Raw genomic sequence first — 23063 nt, forward strand, 5'->3', positions numbered from 1 at the left:
CTCAACTTCTCTCCCCCACCCCCCACCTTAAACCAGTTTATATTTCACCCCTCTTCTAATTATACTCAGTTCTGCTGAAGGGTCATGAGGACTCGAAACGTCAACTCTTTTCTTCTCCGCCGATGCTGCCAGACCTGCTGAGTTTTTCCAGGTAATTCTATTTTTGTTTTGGATTTCCAGCATCCGCAGTAGTTTTTTGTTTTTATCATTAGTTTGAGAGGCTGTATTAGTTTGAGGGTCTGTATTAGTTTGAGGAGCAGTATTTGTTTGTGGGGCTGTATTAGTTTGAGGGGCTGTATTAGTTAGAGGATCTGTATTAGTTTGAGGGGCTGTATTAATTTGAGGGACTGTACTAGTTTGAGGGACTGTATCAGTGTGAGGGACTGTATCAGTGTGAGGGACTGTATTAGTTTGAGGGACTGTATTAGCCTGAGGGACTTTATTAGTTTGAGGGACTGTATTAGTTTGAGGGGCTGTATTAGTTTGAGGATCTGTATTAGTTGGAGGGACTGTATTAGTTTGAGGTACTGTATCAGTGTGAGGGACAGTATCAGTGTGAGGGACTGTATTAGTTTAAGGGACTGTATCAGTTTAAGGGACTGTATCAGTTTGAGGGACTGTATTAGTTTGAGGGACCCTTAGTTTGAGGGGCTGTATTAGTTTGAGGGTCTGTATTAGTTTGAGGGTCTGTATTAGTTTGAGTATCTGTATTAATTTGAGGGACTGTATTAGTTTGAGGGACTGTACTAGTTTGAGGAACTGTATCAGTTTGAGGGACTGTATCAGTTTGAGGAACTGTATTAGCTTGAGGGACCATTAGTTTGAGGATCTGTGTTAGTTTGGGGGACTGTATCAGTTTGGGTGAGTGTTTTCGTTTGAGGGACTGTATCAGTTTGAGGGTCTGTATTAGTTTGAGGGACTGTATTATTTTGAGGGACCGAATTGTTTTGAGGTGCTGAATTAATTTGAGGGGCTGTATTAGTTTGAGGGATTATATTAGTTTGAGAGGCTGTATCAGTTTAAGGGACTGTATTAGTTTGAGGGACTATTTTAACTTGAGGGACTCTATTAGTTTGAGGGGCTGTATCAGTTTGAGGGGCTGTATCAGTTTAAGGGACTGTATTAGTTTGAGGGTCTGTATTAGGTTGAGGGACTCTATTAGTTTGAGGGGCTGTATTAGTTTGAGGGTCTGTATTAGTTTGAGGGACTGTATTAGTTTGAGGGTCTGTATTAGTTTGAGGGACTGTATTATTTTGAGGGGCCGAATTGTTTTGAGGTGCTGAATTAATTTGAGGGGCTGTATTAGTTTGAGGGATTATATTAGTTTGAGGGGCTGTATCAGTTTAAGGGACTGTATTAGTTTGAGGGACTGTTTTAACTTGAGGGACTCTATTAGTTTGAGGGGCTGTATTAGTTTGAGGAACTGTATTAGTTTGTGGGACTGTATTAGTTTGAGGGGCTGTATTAGTTTGAAAGGCTGTATCAGTTTAAGGGGCTTTATTAGTTTGAGGAGCTTTATTAGTTTGAGCGGCTGTTTTATTTTGAGGGGCTGTATTAGTTTGTGGGGATGTATCAGTTTAAAACGCTGTATTAGTTTGAGTGGCTGTCTTAGTTTGAGGGGCTGTATCAGTTTGAGGGGCTGTATCAGTTTGAGGGACTCTATTAGCTTGAAAGGCTGTATCAGTTTAAGTGGTTGTATTCGTCTGAGGAACTTTATCAGTTTAAGAGGCTGTATTAGTTTGAGTGGCTGTAATAGTTTTAGGGGCTCTTGTAGTTTGAGGGACTGTATTAGTTTGAGGGGCTGTATTAGTTTCAGGAACTGTATCAGTTTGAGGGACTGTATTAGTTTGAGTGACTGTATTAGTTTGAGGGATTGTATCAGTTTGAGGAACTGTATTAGTTTTAGGGACTGTATTAGTTTGAGGGACCATTAGTTTGAGCGAATGTGTTAGTTTGAGGGACTGTATCAGTTTGGGTGAGTGTTTTCGTTTGAGGGACTGTATTAGTTTGAGGGTCTGTATTAGTTTGAGGGACTGTATTATTTTGAGGGGCCGAATTGTTTTGAGGTGCTGAATTAATTTGAGGGGCTGTATTAGTTTGAGGGATTATATTAGTCTGAGGGGCTGTATCAGTTGAAGGGACTGTATTAGTTTGAGGGACTGTTTTAACTTGAGGGACTCTATTAGTTTGAGGGGCTGTTTTAGTTTGTGGGACTGTATTAGTTTGAGGGGCTATTTTAGTGTGAGGGGCTGTGTCAGTTTGAGGGACTGTATTAGCTTGAAAGGCTGTATCAGTTTAAGGGGCTGTATTAGTCTGAGGAGCTTCATTAGTTTGAGCGGCTGTTTTAGTTTGAGGGGCTGTATTAGTTTGTGGGGATGTATCAGTTTAAGACGCTTTATTAGTTTGAGTGGCTGTCTTAGTTTGAGGGGCTGTATCAGTTTGAGGGACTCTATTAGCTTGAAAGGCTGTATCAGTTTAAGTGGTTGTATTCGTTTGAGGAACTTTATTAGTTTGAGGGGCTGTTTTAGTTTGAGGGTCTGTATTAGTTTGAAGGGATGTATCAGTTTAAGAGGCTGTATTAGTTTGAGTGGCTGTAGTAGTTTGAGGGGCTCTTGTAGTTTGAGAGGCTGTATTAGTTTGAGGGGCTGTATTAGTTTGATGGACTGTATTAGTTTGAGAGACTGTATTAGTTTGAGGGGCTGTATTAGTTTGAGTGACTGTATTAGTTTGAGGGATTGTATCAGTTTGAGGAACTGTATTAGTTTTAGGGACTGTATTAGTTTGAGGGACCATTAGTTTGAGCGAATGTGTTAGTTTGAGGGACTGTATTAGTTTGAGGGACTGTACTAGTTTGAGGGACCATTAGTTTGAGGGACTGTATTAGTTTGAGGGACTGTACTAGTTTGAGGGACCATTAGTTTGAGGGGTTGTATTAGTTTGAGGGTCTGTAGTAGTTTGAGGGGCAGTATTAAGTTTGAGGGTTTGTATTAGTTTCACGATCTGTATTAGTTTGAGGGTCTGTATCAGTTTGAGGGTCTGTATCAGTTTGAGGGACTGTATTAGTTTGAGGGACCATTAGTTTGAGGGACTGTATTAGTTTGAGGGACTATTAGTTTGAGGGTCTGTATCAGTTTGAGGGACTGTATTAGTTTGAGGGACCATTAGTTTGAGGGACTGTATTAGTTTGAGGGACTATTAGTTTGAGGTACTGTATCAGTTTGGGGGACTGTTTTATTTTGAGGGGCTGTATTAGTTTGAGAGGTTGTTTTAGTTTGAGGGACTGTATTAGTTTGAGAGGTTGTTTTAGTTTGAGGGACTGTATTAGTTTGAGAGGTTGTTTTAGGTTGAGGGACTGTATTAGTTTGAGGGGTTGTTTTAGTTTGAGGGGCTGTCTTCATTTGAGGGGATGTAGCAGCTTAAGAGGTTGTATTAGTTTGAGTGGCTGTATTAATTTGAGGGGCACTTTAGTTTGACGGGCTGTATTAGTTTCAGGGACTGTATTAGTTTGAGGGCCTGTATTAGTTTGAGGATCTGTATTAGTTTTAGGGACTGTATTAGTTTGAGGGGCTGTTTTAGTTTGAGGGACTGTATTAGCTTGAGGGACTGTATTAGTTTGAGGGACTGTTTTAGTTTGAGGGACTGTATTAGTTTGAGGGACTGTATTAGTTTGCAGAGCTGTTTTAGTTTGAGGGTCTGTATTAGTTTCAGGATCTGTGTTAGTTTGTGGGGCTGAATCAGTTTGAGGGTCTGTATTAGTTCGAGGGTCTGTACCAATTAAGGGTCTTTATTAATTTGAGGGGTTGTTTTGGTTTGAGGGGCTGTATTAGGTTGAGGAACTGTATTAGTTTGAGGGTCTGTATTAGGTTGAGGGACTCTATTAGTTTGAGGGACTATATTTGTTTGAGCGCCTTTATTAGTTTGAGGACCTGTATTAGTTTGAGGGTTTGTGTCAGTTTGAGGAACTGTATTAGTTTGAGTGACTGTATCAGTTTGAGGGGCTGTTTTAGTTTGAGGGATATTAGTTTGAGTGTCTGTATTAGTTTAAGGGGCTGTATTAATTTGAGGGACTGTATTAGTTTGAGGGACTGCTTTAGTTTGAGGGCCTGTATCAGTTTAAGGGGCTGTATTAGTTTGAGGGACTGTTTTGGTTATAGGGGTTGTATTAGTTTGATTGTTTGTATTAGTTTGAGGAGCTGTATTAGTTTGAGGGACTTTATCAGTTTCACAGTCTGATTTACTTTGAGGGACTGTATTAGTTTGAGTGACTGTGTTAGTTTGAGGGGCTGTATTATTTTGAGGGATTGTATTAGTTTGAGGGTCAGTAGTAGTTTCAGTTACTGTATTAGTTTGAGGGGCTGTATCTGTTTGAGGGACTGTATTAGTTTGAGGAACTGTATTAGTTTCAGTTACTGTATTAGTTTGAGGGGCTGTATTATTTTGAGGGACTGTATTAGTTTGAGGGTCAGTAGTAGTTTCAGTTACTGTATTAGTTTGAGGGGCTGTATTAGTTTGAGGGTCAGTAGTAGTTTCAGTTACTGTATTAGTTTGAGGGGCTGTATTATTTTGAGGGACTGTATTAGTTTGAGGGTCAGTAGTAGTTTCAGTTACTGTATTAGTTTGAGGGGCTGTATTATTTTGAGGGACTGTATTAGTTTGAGGGTCAGTAGTAGTTTCAGTTACTGTATTAGTTTGAGGGGTTGTATTATTTTGAGGGACTGTATTAGTTTGAAGGGTTGTGTCAGTTTGAGGAACTGTATTAGTTTGAGTGACTGTGTTAGTTTGAAGGACCATTAGTTTGTGGGTCTGTGTTTCTTTGAGGGGTTGTATTATTTTGAGGGACTGTATCAGTTTGAAGGGCTGTAATAGTTTGAGGGGATGCATCAGTTTAAGGGGCTGTATTAGTTTGAGGGACTGTATTAGTTTGAGGGACTGTATTAGTTTGAGCAACTGTATTACTTTGAGGAGCTGTATCAGTTTGAGGGACTGTATTAGTTTGTGGGGCTGTATTAGTTTGAGGGACTATTAGTTTGAGGGTCTGTATTAATTTGAGGGGTTGTATTAGTTTGAGGATCTGTGTTAGTTTGAGGGACTGTATTAGTTTGAGGGGTTGTATTAGTTTGAGAGACTGTATTAGTTTGAGGGACTGTATTAGTTTGAGGGACTGTATTAGTTTGAGGGGTTGTGTCAGTTTGAGGAACTGTATTAGTTTGAGTGACTATCAGTTTGAGGGGCTGTATTAGTTTGAGGGACTATTAGTTTGAGGTTCTGTATTAATTTGAGGGGTTGTATTAGTTTCAGAGACTGTCTTAGTTTGAGGGGCTGTATTAATTTGAATGGTTGTAATAGTTTGAGGGTCTGTATTAATTTGAGGCTTTGTATTAATTTGAGGGTTTGTATCAGTTTGAGGGGCTGTTTTAGTTTGAGGGACTGTATCAGTTTGAGGGACTGTATCAGTTTGAGGAACTGTAATAGTTTGAGGGACTTTATCAGTTTCGCAGTCTGATTTAGTTTGAGGGACTGTATTAGTTTGAGTGACTGTGTTAGTTTGAGTGTCTGTATTATTTTGAGGGACTGTATTAGTTTGAGGGACTGTATTAATTTCAGCTACTGTATTAGTTTGAGGGGCAGTATTAATTTGAGGGGTTGTATTAGTTTGAGGGTTTGTATTAATTTGAGGGTTTGTATTAGTTTGAGGGGCTGTTTTAGTTTGAGGGGCTGTATCAGTTTAAGGACCTGCAATAGTTTGAGGGACTGTATCAGTTTGAGGAACTGTATTAGTTTGAGGGACTGTATCAGTTTGAGGGATTGCTATGTTTTTGGCGGCTCTATTGTTTTGAAGGTCCATATACAGAACGCTCCCACATTAATTACTGAACAGGATGGTCACAGTTAAAGAGGGAATCCACATCCCAGAGTCCAGTAGAGCAGCCCTGAGAGGGCAGTTCAAATTTGAAATGTAATTACTGAATGGACACAGCAGAGCGAAGTGATCACTGAAACAGTGTGAGATCTAGAGATGGACCTGATGGTGTTTGAATGATCAACACCATTGCTGGGAGAATACAGCTTCCAATTTTCATTGGTTAATTAATGTGACCAAAATTTTTCAGTCTTTAGGGTTTTCCAATTTAATCTCAGCTCTAAATATATTCCATCACAACAGGGAGTTAACTCGGCTGTCGTAATCTGTTTGCTTGTTATTTTTTTAAAGAAATTATGTTGAACGATGTTGTAACCTCAATGTCTCCATGGAGACCCTACAAGGTATAAAAGACACTGTGAACATATCACCCAAGAGTTTAATTCAGAGAGATTGCCTGCAGCACAAAGGGACAGGTCGCTCACAGAAAAACATGGCATCATTTTACAGCTTTGGGAAAATATACTACACAATTCTTGCCATCATTGGTGTACCTGGTAAGTCACTGTGACCATTGAAGTTATGAAAATCTGTGTGTGAGCTGGTCTTTGGTTTTACTCTGCCATCGGTGATGCTACATACTGATCTAGTGGCAGACACCCGATCAGTGATATCACTTGCTTGAGTGTGCAGCTGAATCACACATCAGTGTAGGTCACTGTCAGAGGTAAAGCATTATCGGGAGTATCTGTCACTGTTCTATTGTGCAGAGTGTGGGTCACTACCCAGAATAGGTTTGTTCTATTTTATGTCATTGCTTGGGTGACTGATCTCTCCACTCCATGGATCTGTCTCCATGTTTCTGAATGTCATCAATGGCCAAGGAGGATATTTTTGTTGTTGGTTGAAGATGTTTGTGAATAAATGTATACAGTGAAATGTATTGATATTGTTCAGTCGTGGCATAAACTGTTCCAATAGAAACAGACGTTAACTATTTACTTAAAAACAGAAAAGAGTCTGAAGAAGGGTCATATGGACTTGAAACGTGAATTCTGTTTCTCTCTCCACAGATGCTGTCAGACCTGTTGAGTTTTTCCAGCATTTCTGTTCTTATTTCAGATTTCCAGCAACCACAGTACTTTTCTGTTAACTATTTACTAATAATTAAACATTAGAACAACGCTTACCGTATTCAAATACTCTGGACAATGACTTACTCTCACACTGAGTATAATCACTGTAAACACTTTACTTGTTTTAGTGCTGATTAATCCCCTTCCCTCAACACAGTCCTGAGAATCTTTGGGTCATGAACGTTGTCTTTTTTATGATCAGTCTTTGCATGAGGTGAATATTAGACTGTGGTCATCGAATTGTCCACTTCTGTAACTGTTAATGTTTGGTGGACCAGTAATTATCTATGATTCAGTCTCCATGCATATAATGTGCACTGATCTCTGCTCTTAGCTCAGTAAGGTCTGTTCCCCTCGAGAAAAGACATTTATCACTGAAGAACACAAATTCTGCTTTTCATAAAACAGTCTGGGGGCAGTAAATACGAACATTATTAAACTGTCCACATGAGTTTTCTCCTATATCTCTTCATTTAATCCAGTCCATATAACATTCTACTGCTCTCCACCTTATGTTTTGTCTTAGTTTTCCCTTAAATGAATCCATGCTATTCACCCTAACAGCTCCAAGCAGTCGTGAGTTCCACATTCTAACTGTTCTTCAAGTAAAAACGTTTCTCCTGAATGCCTTTTTAGATTTATTAGTGATGATTTCATTTTAATGACCTTTAATGAGCCCCCACAAATTGGAAATATCTTCACTATGGCGACCTTATCAAACCCATTCATAATTTTATCGCCTCTGTGAGACCTGCCCTCAGCATTATCCTTCCTAAAGAAAGACCCCAACCCGTTCATTCTTTCTGCAGCACTGTAGGGCGGAATCATCCCAGATTTGCACTAAGTGTTGTAGCGGGCCTGAAAAAAGGTGCTTAACCCGCCAGCCATAATGGGGGAGTTTCCTGCCATATTGTCAGTTTTCCGGCGTTTCCCGCCTCATTAATAATGCAGTCATGGGAAACACGCCAGGTCGCTGGTGTGTGGGCTCAGATTTGCCCGTCACACCGTGACCTTTTTTTTGGGTTCATTCACGGGATGAGGGCTTCGCTGGCTGGGCCAGCATTTATTGCCCATCCCTAGTTGCCCTTGAGAAGGTGGTGGTGAGCTGCCTTCTTGAACTGTTGCAGTCCATGTGGTGTAGGTACACCCACAGTGCTGTTAGGGAGGGAGTTCCAGGATTTTGACCCAGCGACAGTGAAGGAACGGCGATATATTTCCAAGTCAGGACAGTGATGACTTGGAGGGGAACTTCCAGGTGGTGCTGTTCCCATGCACCTGCTGTCCTTGTCCTTTTAGATGGTAGCAGTTGTGGGTTTGGAAGGTGCTGTCTCAGGAGCCTTGGCGAGTTCCTGCAGTGCAACTGGTAGATGGTACACACTGCTGCCACTGCTCATCTGTGGTGGGGGGAGTGAATGTTTGTGGATGTGGTGCCAATTAAGCGTGCTGCTTTGTCCTGGAGGGGGTCGAACATCTTGACTATTGTTGGAGTTGCACTCATCCAGGTGGAAAGCATTCCATCACACTCCTGACTTGTGACTTGTAGATGGTGGGCAGGCTTTGAGGAGTCAGGAGGTGAGTTACTCATTGCACAATTCCTAGCCTCTGACCTGCTCTTGTAGCCACAGTATTTATATGGCTTGTTCAGTTCAGTTCCTGGTCAATGTTAACCCCCAGGATGTTGATAGTGGAGGATTCAGCAATGGTAATGCCATTGAATGTCAAGGGGTGATGGCTAGATTCTCTCTTGTTGGAGATGGTCATTGCCTGGCACTTGTGTGGTGCAAATGTTACTTGCCACTTGTCAGCCCAATCCTGGATATTGTCCAGGTCTTGCTGCATTTGAACATAGGCTGCTTCGAATGGTGCTGAACATTGTGCAATTATCAGCGAACATCCTCACTTCTGACCTTATGATGGAAGGAAGGTCATTGATGAAGCAGCTGAAGATGGATGGGCCGAGGACACTACCCTGAGGAACTCCTGCAGTGATGTCTGGAGCTGAGATGATTGACCTCCAACAACCTCAACCATCTTCCTTCGTGCTAGGTATGACTCCAACCAGCGGAGAGTTTTCCCGCTGATCCCCAGTGACTCCAGTTTTGCTAGGGCTCCTTACACTCGGTCAAATGCGGCCTTGATGTCAAGGGCAGACACTCTCACCTCACCTCGGGAGTTCAACTCTTTTGTCCAGGTTTGAACCAAGACTGTAATGATGCCAGGAGCTGAGTGGCCCTGGCGGAACCTGAACTAGGCATCAGTGAGGAGATTATTGCGAAGCAAGTGCCGCTTGATAGCATTGATGATGACCCCCTCCATCACTTTATTGATGGAGAATAGACTGCTGGGCGGTAATTGGCCAGGTTGGATTTGTCCTGCTTTGTGTGTACAGGACACACCTGGGCAATTTTCCACATTTCCAGGTAGATGCCAGTGTTCTAGCTGTACTGGAACAGCTTGGCTAGGGGCACGGCAAGTTCTGGAGCACAAGACTTAAGTACTATTGCCGGAATATTGTCAGGGCTTCCTCACTCCAGGCTCCATATTTAAAATGCAGCCACACACACAGTTCTCAATGTTTGCAGCCCAGGACTGCTCCAGTGAAGACATGGCCCCACAAGCCATGAAGCAAGCACTCCCCATATTGAGTTACGCATCCCTAGGACATCCTCTGGACTCTGTGGAGGCCCAGCGTGATGCCCTCTATCCTCGCTCTGGCCGCTGGAGGCCCATCAGTCTCACAACTCCGGCTTGGGAGGTGGTGGTCAGTGCCAATGCTGCATACAAGAGGTTGGCCATCCAGTGCAGAAAGGGGATGAATGATCTCATCGGTGCCGCCAGGGTAAGTAAACCATCTCATCACTCTAAACTCACACACTCACAAGCCCATCACACATTCACTGGCATCTCACTCATTGCCAGCTCAAGGGACATCACTACTCACTCTCTCATACAGACAGCCTCACAATCTCCACCTGGTCTCGTCTCCTCTGGAGGTCACCTCCTCACCCTGTCCATGGCTCCACTCAGCACACACGCACACCTGGCATCCTTCTCATTGGGCCCGGCATGCGCCTAGCTCTCACTGTTTCTATCTGTTTTTTTGCAGGACAAGGTTGTTCACAATCAGCGGGAGACGTCCCAGACCCAGGGTAGATATCAAGGTCCTCACTCCATTTGAGAGCCAGGCATTGGCACTGGCCAGAGAACACGTGAACTTTTCCTATGGTGACGGTGAGGCTGGGGGCGAACACCCACATCAGAATCCTGCACCATATCATCCCTCTCTCAGTGCTACCCTCAGCCCACTGTTCTGTGTGTAATATGGCTGCCACACACTAATAATCTCCACTTTCTGTCCAAGGTACATCTGCCACGTCGCCCTCAGGCAGCCATGGCCCAGGCCCCAGTGCTGAGAGCACCTCGAATGAGGACCCTGTGGTCAGCACAGTTGAAGACCCGTCCCAGCGCTCACTCACACCCTCCACCAGCGCAGCGACACACACCTCGGTGAGACCTGGATGTAGAGCAGCCTCGGGATCACAATCTGGTGAGCACAGCACACAATCTGTTCCACAGCAGACGGAGACAGGGATACCCGAGGTCGCTGGCACTGGGAGGACTGCTGGAGGCAAGGAATGTGCTGAGTCCGAGTCAGGTGATGAGCCTCTGGACTCGCTCCTCAATCAGTTGCTGGAGCTGCAAAGACAATCATGGGAACATCAGGAAGGGATGTCTGCTGCACTCCTCAGATTGCAAGCGGCGATGGAGGAGTCCGTCTGCCTTCAGTCTGAGGTGATAGCGCCGTGAGGCCAACACACCGAGGTCAACACTGGCAGGATGGCAGCCTCCATGGAGACCTTGGTCCAGGACATCAGTCCTGCACTGCTGTGCGGGCTGAACTCCATCACTGACGCTATAGTTGGCCTCCAACACTGTCAACGTGAGAGGGGTGTGGGGCAACTCGATTTCACTGCAGCTTCCTCTTCTCCTCAAGGAGCCACCCATAGGGAGGGGGATCAGCAGCTGGACATCCGAGGGCCATCAACCCAGGTGACTCCGTGATCAATCCAAATCCCCTCTTCCTGTGACCCCCGCAGCTCCAGCTCCACAGGCTGAGGAGGGTGCAGCTGGCCCACAGCAGGACACCCAAAGCAGGCCGGGGCCCACCAGTTTTCAGCCCTCCAGAGGACACCTGCCAAAGTCATCACAGACACGGCATCGCAATCAGCAGGCTGCCTCCACATCCGCTGTGGATGTCTGGGGAGCACCAAGACATAGCGGCCTGGTTAGGGAAGTTAAGAAGGTGTGGCTGCACAGCCTGGGCATGGATGTTAATCACTTGTACATAATGTTCACAGTTGTAAGTAAACTTGTCTATACCTCCTTGTGATGATGAGCAGTGCCCGTGTCACTCAGATGTGAAACCTTGGCTCCTGCACAAGATAAAGGCAGGTGTCTCAGTCCAGGGCCTCTTCCCTGCGCAGTGTGTAATCTTCAGACCAAAGTGATGGTCCGGTCTCACACTCCCTGGACACATTACTGATGCCTGCACCTCGATGGTGCTGGTCATTGCTGCCAGAATGCCGTGGGCAGGTATCACAGAGTTCTGCCATTCTCTCTGTGTGCTCTCAGCACCTTTGAGGTGGGGCTGTCCCCCATCTCTTCAACATCTGTGTCTGATGATGCTGTGCTCCTGAAGGGATCAGGTACTGAAGGCTGACAAAAGATCAGGAGCTTTTAAAGTTTCACGGCTGCGTTTCTATGATATGACCCTGATCACAGAGCACAAGCGAGCTGCCCTCAGCCAGACAGGAGTCAGACATTCTCAGAGGCTATGTGAAGATCTGTGGAGTGTCCTCACTGCATCTCATCATCATCCTCCACGAATCTTGCGGCTAAGAGGGCCTCCTGAGTGTGCCTGCCTCGCCTGGCCAGTGCGATGGCCTCATCACTGGCATCCTCACCTTCAAGGACCTCATCACCCTCATCCCCTTTTATGTCCTTCTCATCAGAGGAGACATGCAGCTCGTCCATCTCTTGCTCAATTAGGTCCCCATCCCATTGTAGCGCCAGGCTGTGAAACGCGTAGCAAGTGATGATGATGCGCGACACCCTCTTGGGACTGTATTGCAGTGCTCCACCGGACATGTCAAGGCACCCGAACCTCTGCTGCAACCTGAGGCCACTGCAAAGGCATCTTAAACCACGTCCTCTGTGAGTATCCCTTGTCCCAAAGAGCCATCCCTGCAGCATTTCTAGACCCTGGAAGACGTCAGAGATCTGAGAGCTGCTAAGGGTGTAGGTCTTGTGGACACTCCCTGGGAATCACGGACAGATCTGTAGGATGCATTTATGGTGGTCGTGCAGCAGCTGGAAATTCAGCGAGTGGAAGCCCTTGTGGTTTATGTAGTTGGCTGCTTGTTGCCATAGAGATCCGAGCATCACGTGAGTGCAATCGATGGTACCCTGCACCAGTGGGAAACCTGAGATCTGGGCAAATCCCAGCGCTTTTGCTTCCTGGTTTTCCTGATCCTGGGAGAAATTCACAGCGTTCTGAGCCTTTGTGAAGATGGTGCCCGTGACCTCCTGGATAAACTTGCCTGTGGAGGTTTGCGAGATACTGCACAGGTCACCTGTGGAGCCCTGGAAGGGGCCACTGGTTTAAAAATTGAGTGTCACGGTCACTTTCACTGCCACTGACAGTGGATGCCCTCCATGTCCCCGTGGCGCCAAATCCTGCAGCAGGTGGCACATGTGACTGACCAGTTCCCTCTACATACACAGCCTTCGGTGACGCTGCATCTCAGTCATCTGCAGGAATGACAGGGGCCGTCTATAGACCCTGAGTCTAGCGAGGCACCTACGAGCGACCATCAGCCAGATAGGAGTCAGACATCCTCAGAGGCTATGTGAAGATCTATGGAGTGTCCTCACTGCATCTCGTCATCACCCTCCATGAACCTTGTGGCTATGAGGCCCCCCCACAAACGCGCCTGCCTCGTCTGGCCAGTGCGATGGTCTCACTGTGGATCTTCAGCTATGTGCACAGCAAGCCCTGAGGGAGGTGCCCTTCTCTTTGCCGAGCCAGGCTCCTCCGCCGCTGTCTTCTTCTTCTCCTCTGCTCCCTGTAAGCCATGAGGCATAGCGCTAAATCCCCAGGCTCCATGACCCTGATGTTCTCCTCCTGCAGAATCAAAGAGAGAGATGAGTGGGTTAGCATATACATCCTAAGAACCTCTCTTGGTTAAATCGGAAGGCCCCTTCATCCATGCAGGAGAGTGCTGGCCACCACTTGGATGGTCAGTGTCCAGTGTGCTTCATGGCTGTCCAAAACCCTACGCATCTCCGCTCCACTCCACTTGACCGATTGACAGCAGCTTTTCCCACTGGACTGCATGCTGTGCTCTCAGCTCAGGCGCAGGCATTCTCCTAACCCGCACTGCAAGGCTGTTCTGATACCTTGAACCATGGTAGATACTGGTCCAAGTCTTAATAAAGACATTGCAAGGGGCTGTGAGCGCCTCCACCAGTGACTGCGCTGTGGTCACCTTTCACAAGGGGGTTGTACGACTTGTCCAGTCGGCCAATTGCTCCGCTGCCCCCTAAAACCCACATTAATTTGCAGTCTGAGCCCGAGGGGTGAAAAGTTCTGGAGCAATTGGTGGCATCTTTGTGCTTTTGTGTTGCTTGACTGGGCAGAAAAGCTTCAGAGGCCCGACTCCGAGCGTATCGACGGAGCTGCTGCTGAACGGCTTCAGCTGCGGAAGAATGCTCACTTCAGACCAGCCTTTCCAAGCCCGTGACCATTTCCCTCGCCCCCCTTCTCCCCACTCCCCTGACATGCGCTCGTGTACTTCCTTCAGCCTGTGCTGCCTTGTCCCCCAGCCTGACCCGCACTGGAGTCCTTGTCCCGGCACCGCACTGAAAACCAGCCGGGAGAAAGCGACTCGCCTGTGACTCTCCAGTGAATGCTCAGTGCCTCTTCCTTGATGTCCTATGGGCGATGCTCATGAGCGCTGCGCAAGGTTGTGTGCACTCACCTCCGAGTTCCCCTCAAAGTTCAAGGCCGCCAGGTGCACACCTTTTAAAGGCAGTCGTGAAGCTCGCCATTCTGGAGTCACGCCAACGTGGGCGGTAAATTTGACCCGGGGGGATGATTTGGGCATGAGGGCACAATAATGAGATGCAAATGGATTAAAGCTAAGCTCTTGACATTGGATGGCGGGAAAGACAGCCCGCCATTGACGGCTTGGGCAGACCATCGCAATCTGGCTTCACAATGGCGTGAAATCAATCTTTGGCCTTCTCACCATATTGTCCGCTCATGATGCCTGCCGCCAATGGGACCGGGCGATTGCGCCCATAATCTCTCAGTTCCGATATTATCTGTCTAAAAGATTCTGCACCTTCCACTGTGTCTCCAAATCCTTTTTGTAATATAGAGACCAGAACTGTACACAGTGCCTTATTTATGGTTTAACCAAAGTTCTACATAAGTTTAATATAACCTCGTTAATTTTCAACTCTCTTCCTCTCAAAATAAATCTCAGTGCTTTGTTTGAATTTTCATGACCAGTGTTGCAACTTTAAATGATTTGTGAATCTGTGCATCTGGGACCCTTTGCTGCTTTTCTTATTAATTATCTCCCTGTTTCTACCTTAAATTTCTGGAAGTTGATGAATTTATCCAAGAATTATTTGCCAGTTTACTTCTGCCCACTACAGACAACCCTCTCTCTCTATCTTTCTCTCTTGCCCCCTTATTGCTAGAGGATTTGAGAACAAGGTTTGAGCACAGGAGTAAAGATGTCTTTCTACAATTATACAGAGCCTTGGTGAGACCGCACATGGAGTATGGTGTGCAGTTTTAGTCTCCTGACCTAAGGGTAGATCTACTCGCCAAAGAGGGAGTACAATAGAGGTTCACCAAACTGATTCCTGGGATGGTGGGATTGTCCTATGAGGGGAGATTGAGGAGACTGGGCCTGTTTTCTCTAGAGTTTGGAAGAATGGGAGATGGTGGAAACATGCAAAATTCTTACAGGGTTCGACAGGGTAGATGCAGGAAGGATGTTTACCCTGGCTGGAGGGGGTGGGGGAAGGAGTCTGGGCCAAAGCCAGGGGGCACAGTCTCATAATAAGGGGTAGGCCATTTAGGACTGAGATGAGGAGGAATTTCTTCACTAAGAGGGTTGTGAATCCTTGGAACCGTCTACCCCAGAGGGCTGTGGAAGCTCAGTCATTGAGCATGTTCAAGACAGAGGTCAATAGATTTCTGGATATTAAAGGCAGAAAGGGATATGGGGATCGTGTGGGGAAAATGGCGAGGAGGGAGAAAATCAGCCATGATCTAGTTGAACAGTGGAGCAGGCTTGGGGAAGGCCACATGGCCTACACCTGCTCCTAATCCCCATGTTCCAATGTTCAGACTGAATCCCCATTCCCCCCTTCCTGCTGCTCCCACAGTCCCACGACACACATGACTTTCTTCTTTCTGAAGTCCATTTATATATCTGCCCACGTCTTTCCTCCGCTCTGAGGACCAAATTCCATGAACCCCGAGCTGCCCTCAGGCTCACAGCAGTTGACTTCTTAGCCGATGAACAACGGGAGGTCAATGCCCATCCAGTTTCCCTCAACCATTCCCGCTCATTCTTTCTGTCGGCTCCATTTGGAATTGACGAGTTGGTTCTACTCATTAGCAATTCCCACTGGAACAGCTTCTCTCCTTCGATGGCTCCGGACTGGGAATGAAAAGCCTCACTGGATCCTGCTTCAGATCCTGGTCCCTTTGCAATGTCCCCGCTGCTAAGTCCAGGTGTGTTGGGCACAGTGTAAACATTGAGATATCCCTGCCTGGGAATTGTGTGCCATGGGAGCGCAGTCAGTCCCAGCTCTGCTGCTGTTTTGAGGGATATGTGAGGGGTATGTGTTCCAACCCTCCACAGGTCCCCTCCATTCATTTTGTTTTCCTGTATATCGATGACTGTGTCGGCTCCATTTCATTCTTCCACCCACAACTGGAAAAGTTCATCACCAAGCGGCTAATTCCCGCGGCTCCCTCATCATCTCATTGTGAGGCTTTTGGGTTCGGGAGCCACAGATACCTAAGATAGGCAGTCGAGTATTTGTAAGTAAATTTCAGGCAATTTATTAAGAAGTAACAGTTTAGAGATGATGCACTAACTTAATATACAGGAAACGAATACAACCCATGTCATGAGAGTGGTTCATTGATCCCAGAGGACAAATCGGGGGCTCGTATGGACTGAATTGATCTCAGTAGCTTGTGATGGCAGCCTTCTGCTCTCTAGTCGAGGTGTTCGGGAACCCTGCCCCCAGTCTTCCTTCATCTTCCATGGTCCATCTTCCATCAGAAGAAGGTGGGCAGCCTGACGAGGATTGCCCCCTGTCTCCGGGCACTCATTAATCTACTTTATTTCTAGGTAGTTTACCCTGTGTCAATCACATGTTTGAAACTTCCTAACCAATGAAGGCAGGACAAGTACCTAAGGTGCCAGAATAGTCACCTTGCCCCTGTCCATCACCTGGCTCGAGGTCACTTTGTATTTTGCTTCATGCCAGGGTCAATTTGCTAGATAAAGGCAGCACTCAGGACTCTAGAAGGCTTCCTGCTATCAGTTCAGGAATGTTTGTAGAGTCTCGTCACTCAGTGTAGGAGTTCAATCTTTGTGACCTTTATCTCTACCTTGTCTTATTCCCTGACTCCTTAGAATTGTTTATGTTTTCTTCACCTGGAAAGTGAAGTAATGCTGTGCCAGATAATATGATTAGAGTTCTATGCAACTAAAAAATCCAATTTATAAAGGTTCCTATTTCGTACAACATGGTCCATCTCAACACTTCCCTTCCTTGACTCCCTATCTCCATCTCTCCATCTCAGGAAAATGGCTGTTAATCAATCTCTACTTTAAACACACTGACTCCCACAGTTTAATGGGACCTGCCCCCTTCCTGCTTCCTGGAATGACTCCATTTCCATTCTCCCAGTTGCTCAATCGCTGTTCCATCTTTTCAGATGATGCCACCTTCCACACCAGTGCTTCCTCAGATTCCACCGCGTTTGACAGGAGCCTCAACCATGCCAACCTAATTTCCCGTGTTACTGCCATCGCCCCTTCCCCTCCCTGCCAGAACCAGGATAAGGTTTCCCTTGCCCTCACCTTGCATATTCAACAGACCTGCTATCTTCACCAATCCAGCACCAAACCCATCTTCCTCTCCTCTCCTGCCCCTATCCCTTGCAAAACCCTGGTCCCCTCTTTCATCGTATCCAACTCTCCTTCCCCCGGTAACTTCCTAAAAAATACCTGGGGGCTAGTGCTAAAATTGGGAGAGTTTCTTCACAAGACTAGTCAAGCAACAGCCTGACATAGTCATCCTCATGGAATCATACCTTACAGATAATGTCCCAGACACCACCATCACCATCCCCTGCATATGTCCTGTCCCACTGGCAGGACAGACCCAGCAGAGGTGGCAAGACAGTGGTGTACAGTCAGGAGGGAGTTGCCCTGGGAGTCCTCAACATCGACTCTGGACCCCATGAAGTCTCATGGCATCAGGTCAAGCATGGGCAAGGGAACCTCCTGCTGATTACAATGCACTGCCCTCCCTCAGTTGATGAATCAGTGCTCCTCCATGTTGAACACCACTTGGAGGAAGCACTGAGAGTGTCAAGGGCTTAGAGTGTACTCTGGGTGGAGAACTTCAATGTCCGCCACCAAGAATGGCTCGGTAGCACCACTACTGACCGAGCTGTCTGAGTCCTAAAGGAGATAGCTGCTAGACTGGGTCTGTAGCAGGTGGTGAGGGAACCAACAAGAGGGGAAAACATACTTGACCTCATCACACCAACCTGCCTGCCGCAGATGCATCTGTCCATCACAGTGTTGTTAGGAGTCACCACCGCACAGCCGTTGTGGAGACAAACTCCCAGCTTCACATTGAGGATCCCCTCCATTGTTTGGTGTGGCACTACCACTGTGCTAAATGGAATAGATTTTCAACAGATCTAGCAACTCAAGGGCATCCATGAGGTGCTGTGGGCCATCAGCAGCTGCAGAATTGTACTCGAACACAATCTGTAACATCATGGCATGGCATATCCCCCACTCTACCATTACCATCAAGCCAGGGAATCAACCCTGGTTCAATGAAGATTACAGGAGGGCATGCCAGGAGCAGCACCAGGCATACCTAAAAGTTAGATGTCAACCTGGTGAAGCTATAACACAGGGCTGCTTGTATGCCAAACAACATAAGCAGCAAATGATAGTCAGGGCTAAGTAATCCCACAACCAATGGATCAGATCCAAGTTCTGCAATCCTGCCACTTCCAGTCATGAATGGTGTGGACAGTTAAACAACCCACTGGAGGAGGAAGCTCCACGAATATCCCCATCCTCAATGATGGCGGAACCCAACCCAGCAGTGCAAAAGATAAAGCTGAAGCATTTGCTACCAACCTCAGCCCGAAGTGCCGAGTGGATGATCCATCTCGGCCTCCTCCGGAGGTCCCCAGCATCACAGATGCCAGTCTTCAGCCAATTTGATTGACTCCACGTGATATCAAGGAATGGCTGAAGGCACTGGATACTGCAAAGGCTATGGGCCCTGACAATATTCCGGCAATAGTACTGAAGACTTGTGCTCCAGAACTTGTCGTGCCCCTAGCCAAGCTGTTCCAGTACAGCTAGAACACTGGCATCTACCCAGCTATGTGGAAAATTGCTCAGGTATGTCCTGTACACAAAAAGCAGGACAAATCCAACCCAGCCAATTACTGTCCCATCCGTCTACTCTCGATTATCAGTAAAGTAATGGAAGGGGTCATCAACAGTGCTATCAAGCGGCACTTGCTCAGCTCACTGACACCCAGTTTGTGTTCCGACAGGGCCACTCAGTTCCTGACCTCATTACAGCCTGGATGTAAACATGGACAATAGAGCTGAACTCCCGAGGTGAGGTGAGAGTGACTGCCCTTGATATCAAGGCCACATTTCTCAGAGTTTGGCATCAAGAAGCCCTAGCAAAACTGGATTCAATGGGAATCAGAGGGAAACTCTCCACTGGTTGCAGTCATACCTAGCACAAAGGAAGGTGGTTGTGATTGTTGTAGATCAGTAATCTCATCTCCAGGACATCACCGCAGGAGTTCCTCGGGGCAGTGTCCTCGGCCCAACCATCTTCAGCTGCTTCATCAATGACCTTCCTTCCATCATAAGGTCAGAAGTGGGGATGTTCGCTGATGATTGCACAATGTTCAGCACCATTTGCGACTCCTCAGATACTGAAGCAGTCCATGCCCAAATGCAGCAAGACCTGAACAATATCCAGGCTTGGGCTGACAAGTGGCAAATAACATTTGCACCACACAAGTGCCAGGCAATGACCATCTCCAACAAGAGAGAATCTAACCATCACCCCTTGCTGTTCAATGGCATTACCATCACTGAATCCTCCACCATCAACATCCTGGGAGTTATCATTGACCAGAAACTGAACTGGACCAGCCATATAAATACTGTGGCTACAAGAGCAGATCAGGGGCTAGGAATAGTGTGATGAGTAACCCACCTTCTGACTCCCCAAAGCCTGTCCACCATCTACAAGGCACAAGTCAGGAGTGTGATGGAATACTCCCCACTTGTCTGTATGAGTGCAGCTCTCACAACACTCAATAAGCTTGACACCGTCCAGGACAAAGCAGCCCGCTCGATTGGCACCACATCCGCAAACATTCACTCCCTCCACCTCTGACTCACAGTAGCAGCAGTGTGTACCATCTACAAGATGCACTGCAGGAATTCACCAAGGCTCCTTCGACAGCACCTTCCAAACCCAAGACACTACCATTTAGAAAGACAAGGGCAGCAGATAGATGGGAACACCACCACCTGGAAGTTCCCCTCCATTCTGACTTGGAACTATATCGCTGTTCCTTCTCTGTCACTTGGTCAAAATCCTGGAACTCCCTCCCTAACAGCACTGTGGGTGTACCTACACCACATGGACTGCAGTGGTTCAAGAAGGCAGCTCACCACCACCTTCTCAAGGGCGACTAGGGATGGGTAATAAATGCCGGCCCAGCCAGCACAGCCCACATACCATAAATGAATAAAAAATAAAAATAAATAAAAGCACTCTAAATGCAACCCCTTTCCTTTAACCTCCTTCCTTCCCACTTTTGAGGGTCCCAAACATTCCGTGCAGTTGAAACAGTGATTCACCTGAATTTGTTCCAGTTTAGTAACTGTATTCGTTCCCTATGACATGGTCTCCTCTACATTGGAGAGACCAAATGAGGATTGAGTGATTGCTTTGACGGACACTTCCATTTAGTCCTCAAGTGTGAGACTGATTCTTCCATTCGCGTTGCCATTTTAATTCTACACCCCAGCCCCACTCTGACTGTGCAGTCATTGGATCACTCCGCCCTCCACCCATATTCCCCTTTGTTCTATCCTCTCTCACCCGACCATATATTTATCTGGCTGAACCATTGCTTGAAAACCATTAATCTCTAATGCCTTCCATTTCTGATGAAGGATTGTTGACCTGAAATTTTAATGCTGTTTCTCTCTCCACAGATGACGCCTGACCTGCTGAGTGTTTTCAGCATTTCTCTTTTTTAAATCAGATTTATTTCAGTCTCAGTATTTCCTTTTGGCTCGAATTCGAACCTGGATATTAATGGCATGGGCTGCATCGTTAGGGTGTGGGGACTGTCACATTGTCTGAAGGCTGGGAAGCATGAGCAGTTATACCTCTGTAACAGGAAAAATAAGACCCTGCCAGCCTGATTAAAATATTGAGGCTGGTTGGCTATTTGCTCCCCTGTTACCATCCCATCATTATACCCGAAAATGGTTATATTTGGGTTGGGTTTATTTGCCCACCTGACCCACCACACCCCCACCTCACCGCTCCCGCCACCTCTCCCCCCATTGAAACCAATAATGGTCAGATTTAGGTTAGGTTTGAGTTGCTGGCTAATTTTTAAAAATTTGACATCTGACCTTGACTCCGATGACCAGACACAGAGAATCAAAGATCAGTAATTTCCGGTCTCTTTTCCCTTTGCTCTCTTACAGTTGATTTAGTGGTGATTGTGACCCTGTCCCAGGGAAAGTGCGGTCTCTCCACCTGTACCACTCGCTACCTGGTGGCCATGGCAACAGCAGACCTACTGTTCATTATCAGTGCTGTCTTATTGCATCGGATCAGTTTTTACTATTTCCCTGTATCTTTCCTTGAAATCACCCCTGTATGTAGTATAACTATTGTCCTGCTTTATGCAGCCTCAGAATGCTCTGTCTGGTTCACCGTCACTTTCTCCTTTGATCGATTTGTAGCCATTTGTTGTCAGAAGCTGAAAACAAAATATTGCACCAAGAAAACTGCAGCTGTGGTTCTATCAACAACCTGCATTCTGCTCTGTTTGAAAAATGTTCCCTTCTACTTTAGATTTGAACCTGGAGAGATCATCAACAATGTTCCCTGGTTCTGCAAAGAAAAGCCATATTATTATACTGATCCCACATGGGTAGCAGTTGACTGGTTTGATAAGGTTTTAACCCCATTGCTCCCATTCGTTTTAATCCTCTTGCTCAATGCCCTGACAGTCAGATACATTTTAGTGACCAGCCGAGTCCGTAAGGGACTGAGGGGTCAGAGCAAGGGAGAGAATCGCAGTGACCCAGAGATGGAGAGCAGAAGGAAGTCTGTGATTTTACTCTTCACCGTATCCGGCAGCTTCATACTCCTGTGGTTTTTATACATTACATACTTCTTATATTATATCATTACAGGAATTAATTCTGAATATTACAATGATTCTTTATACATCTTTGCAGAAGTTTCAATTATGTTGATGGATTTAAGTTGCTGTTCAAACACATTTATTTATGGGCTGACTCAGTCCAAATTCAGGGAGCAGTTCAAGAGCATGGTGAAATATCCGGTTACATCAATTATTCAATTAATGAATAAACAAAACAACTGAGAGCGGCCCAGAGGCGGGTCCCAGTGATTCCAGTTCATCAATGTAACTTTTATACCCAGATTCCATCAGCTCAATGACAGCTGGAATTGCTGAGAATCTAAAAATACCCCCAGTAGCAATGGCGTATGTGGGGGGGGCGGGGGCGTGGAGGGGAAGGAATAGAGTCAGAGCACCCCCTATAGGGCAGGAGGGGGAAAGTGCAGCCACAGTCTCTCCTCCACAGGTTCAATTCTCAGCTCCTCACATCCGCGCAGAAAGAAAAATACTTATTAGAAAAAACAAAATGCGGCAGATGCTGAAATATTCTTGTGTCAATAAACTATAAGGTCTATCAATTATTTTTAGAGACATTTTATTAAGTCTGTCTCCCTTTCATTCCCGACCCAGTTTCCTCCAACACTCCTCTATCTCTCCCTCTCTCTCTCTCCCTCCATTCTGGTGTGTGTTGGGGCCTGGACAAGCCCTGCCGAAGGCCCTAGGGAGGGAAATTAAACCCGGGCTGAGTGAGCAGGGACAAGCAGAACACAGGATCCAAAGGCCCCAGCGTCTCAGGTCACTGGCTGCTTGGATGGACGGGGTTGAGTTCCCTCCTGGTTTTCATATTAACTGACATTGTGAACGGTTTTCTCCTTGTGTTTTATCCATCGCTTTTTTACATCATCACTCTCATGAAAACAAAAATAAACCCTCGACCACTCTGTTCTTGTAAAATGCTGAAATCGACCAAGGAAATCGAGGGATATGGAGTTTGTGCTGGAAAGTCGAGTTGAGCTGGAAGGTCAGCCATGCTGTTGCTAAATAGTGGAGCAGACTCAATGGGCCAAATGGCCTCATAAAAATCCTATCTCCGAAGGAAAGTCACACTGAACATTTCTCTCTCCACAGATGCCTGCCAAACCTGCTGAGTTTTTCCAGGCACATTCTGTTTTTTACTTCAGATCTCCAACACCCGCAGTATTGTCCTTTAACTCATTTGCTGTTAGATTAACTTTCATTTATTAAACATGTTTAATGCAGGAAAACATTCCAAGGTGCATCA

At 46.3% G+C, this 23063-nt stretch overlaps 1 protein-coding gene across 1 annotated transcript; it reads left to right on the forward strand.

Moving 5' to 3' along the window:
* Positions 1–6353: 6353 nt before the first annotated feature.
* LOC144695545 (putative G-protein coupled receptor 139) lies at positions 6354–22024 on the forward strand. Its single transcript, XM_078566417.1, has 2 exons — positions 6354–6417; positions 21114–22024. Exons 1-2 carry the CDS (start codon positions 6354–6356, stop codon positions 22022–22024), a joined length of 975 nt encoding a protein of 324 aa, XP_078422543.1.
* The last annotated feature ends 1039 nt before the right edge of the window (positions 22025–23063 follow it).

This window comes from Cetorhinus maximus, chromosome 21 (assembly GCF_964194155.1).
Source record: "Cetorhinus maximus chromosome 21, sCetMax3.hap1.1, whole genome shotgun sequence".
In the NCBI taxonomy this organism is placed as follows: Eukaryota; Metazoa; Chordata; class Chondrichthyes; order Lamniformes; family Cetorhinidae; genus Cetorhinus; species Cetorhinus maximus.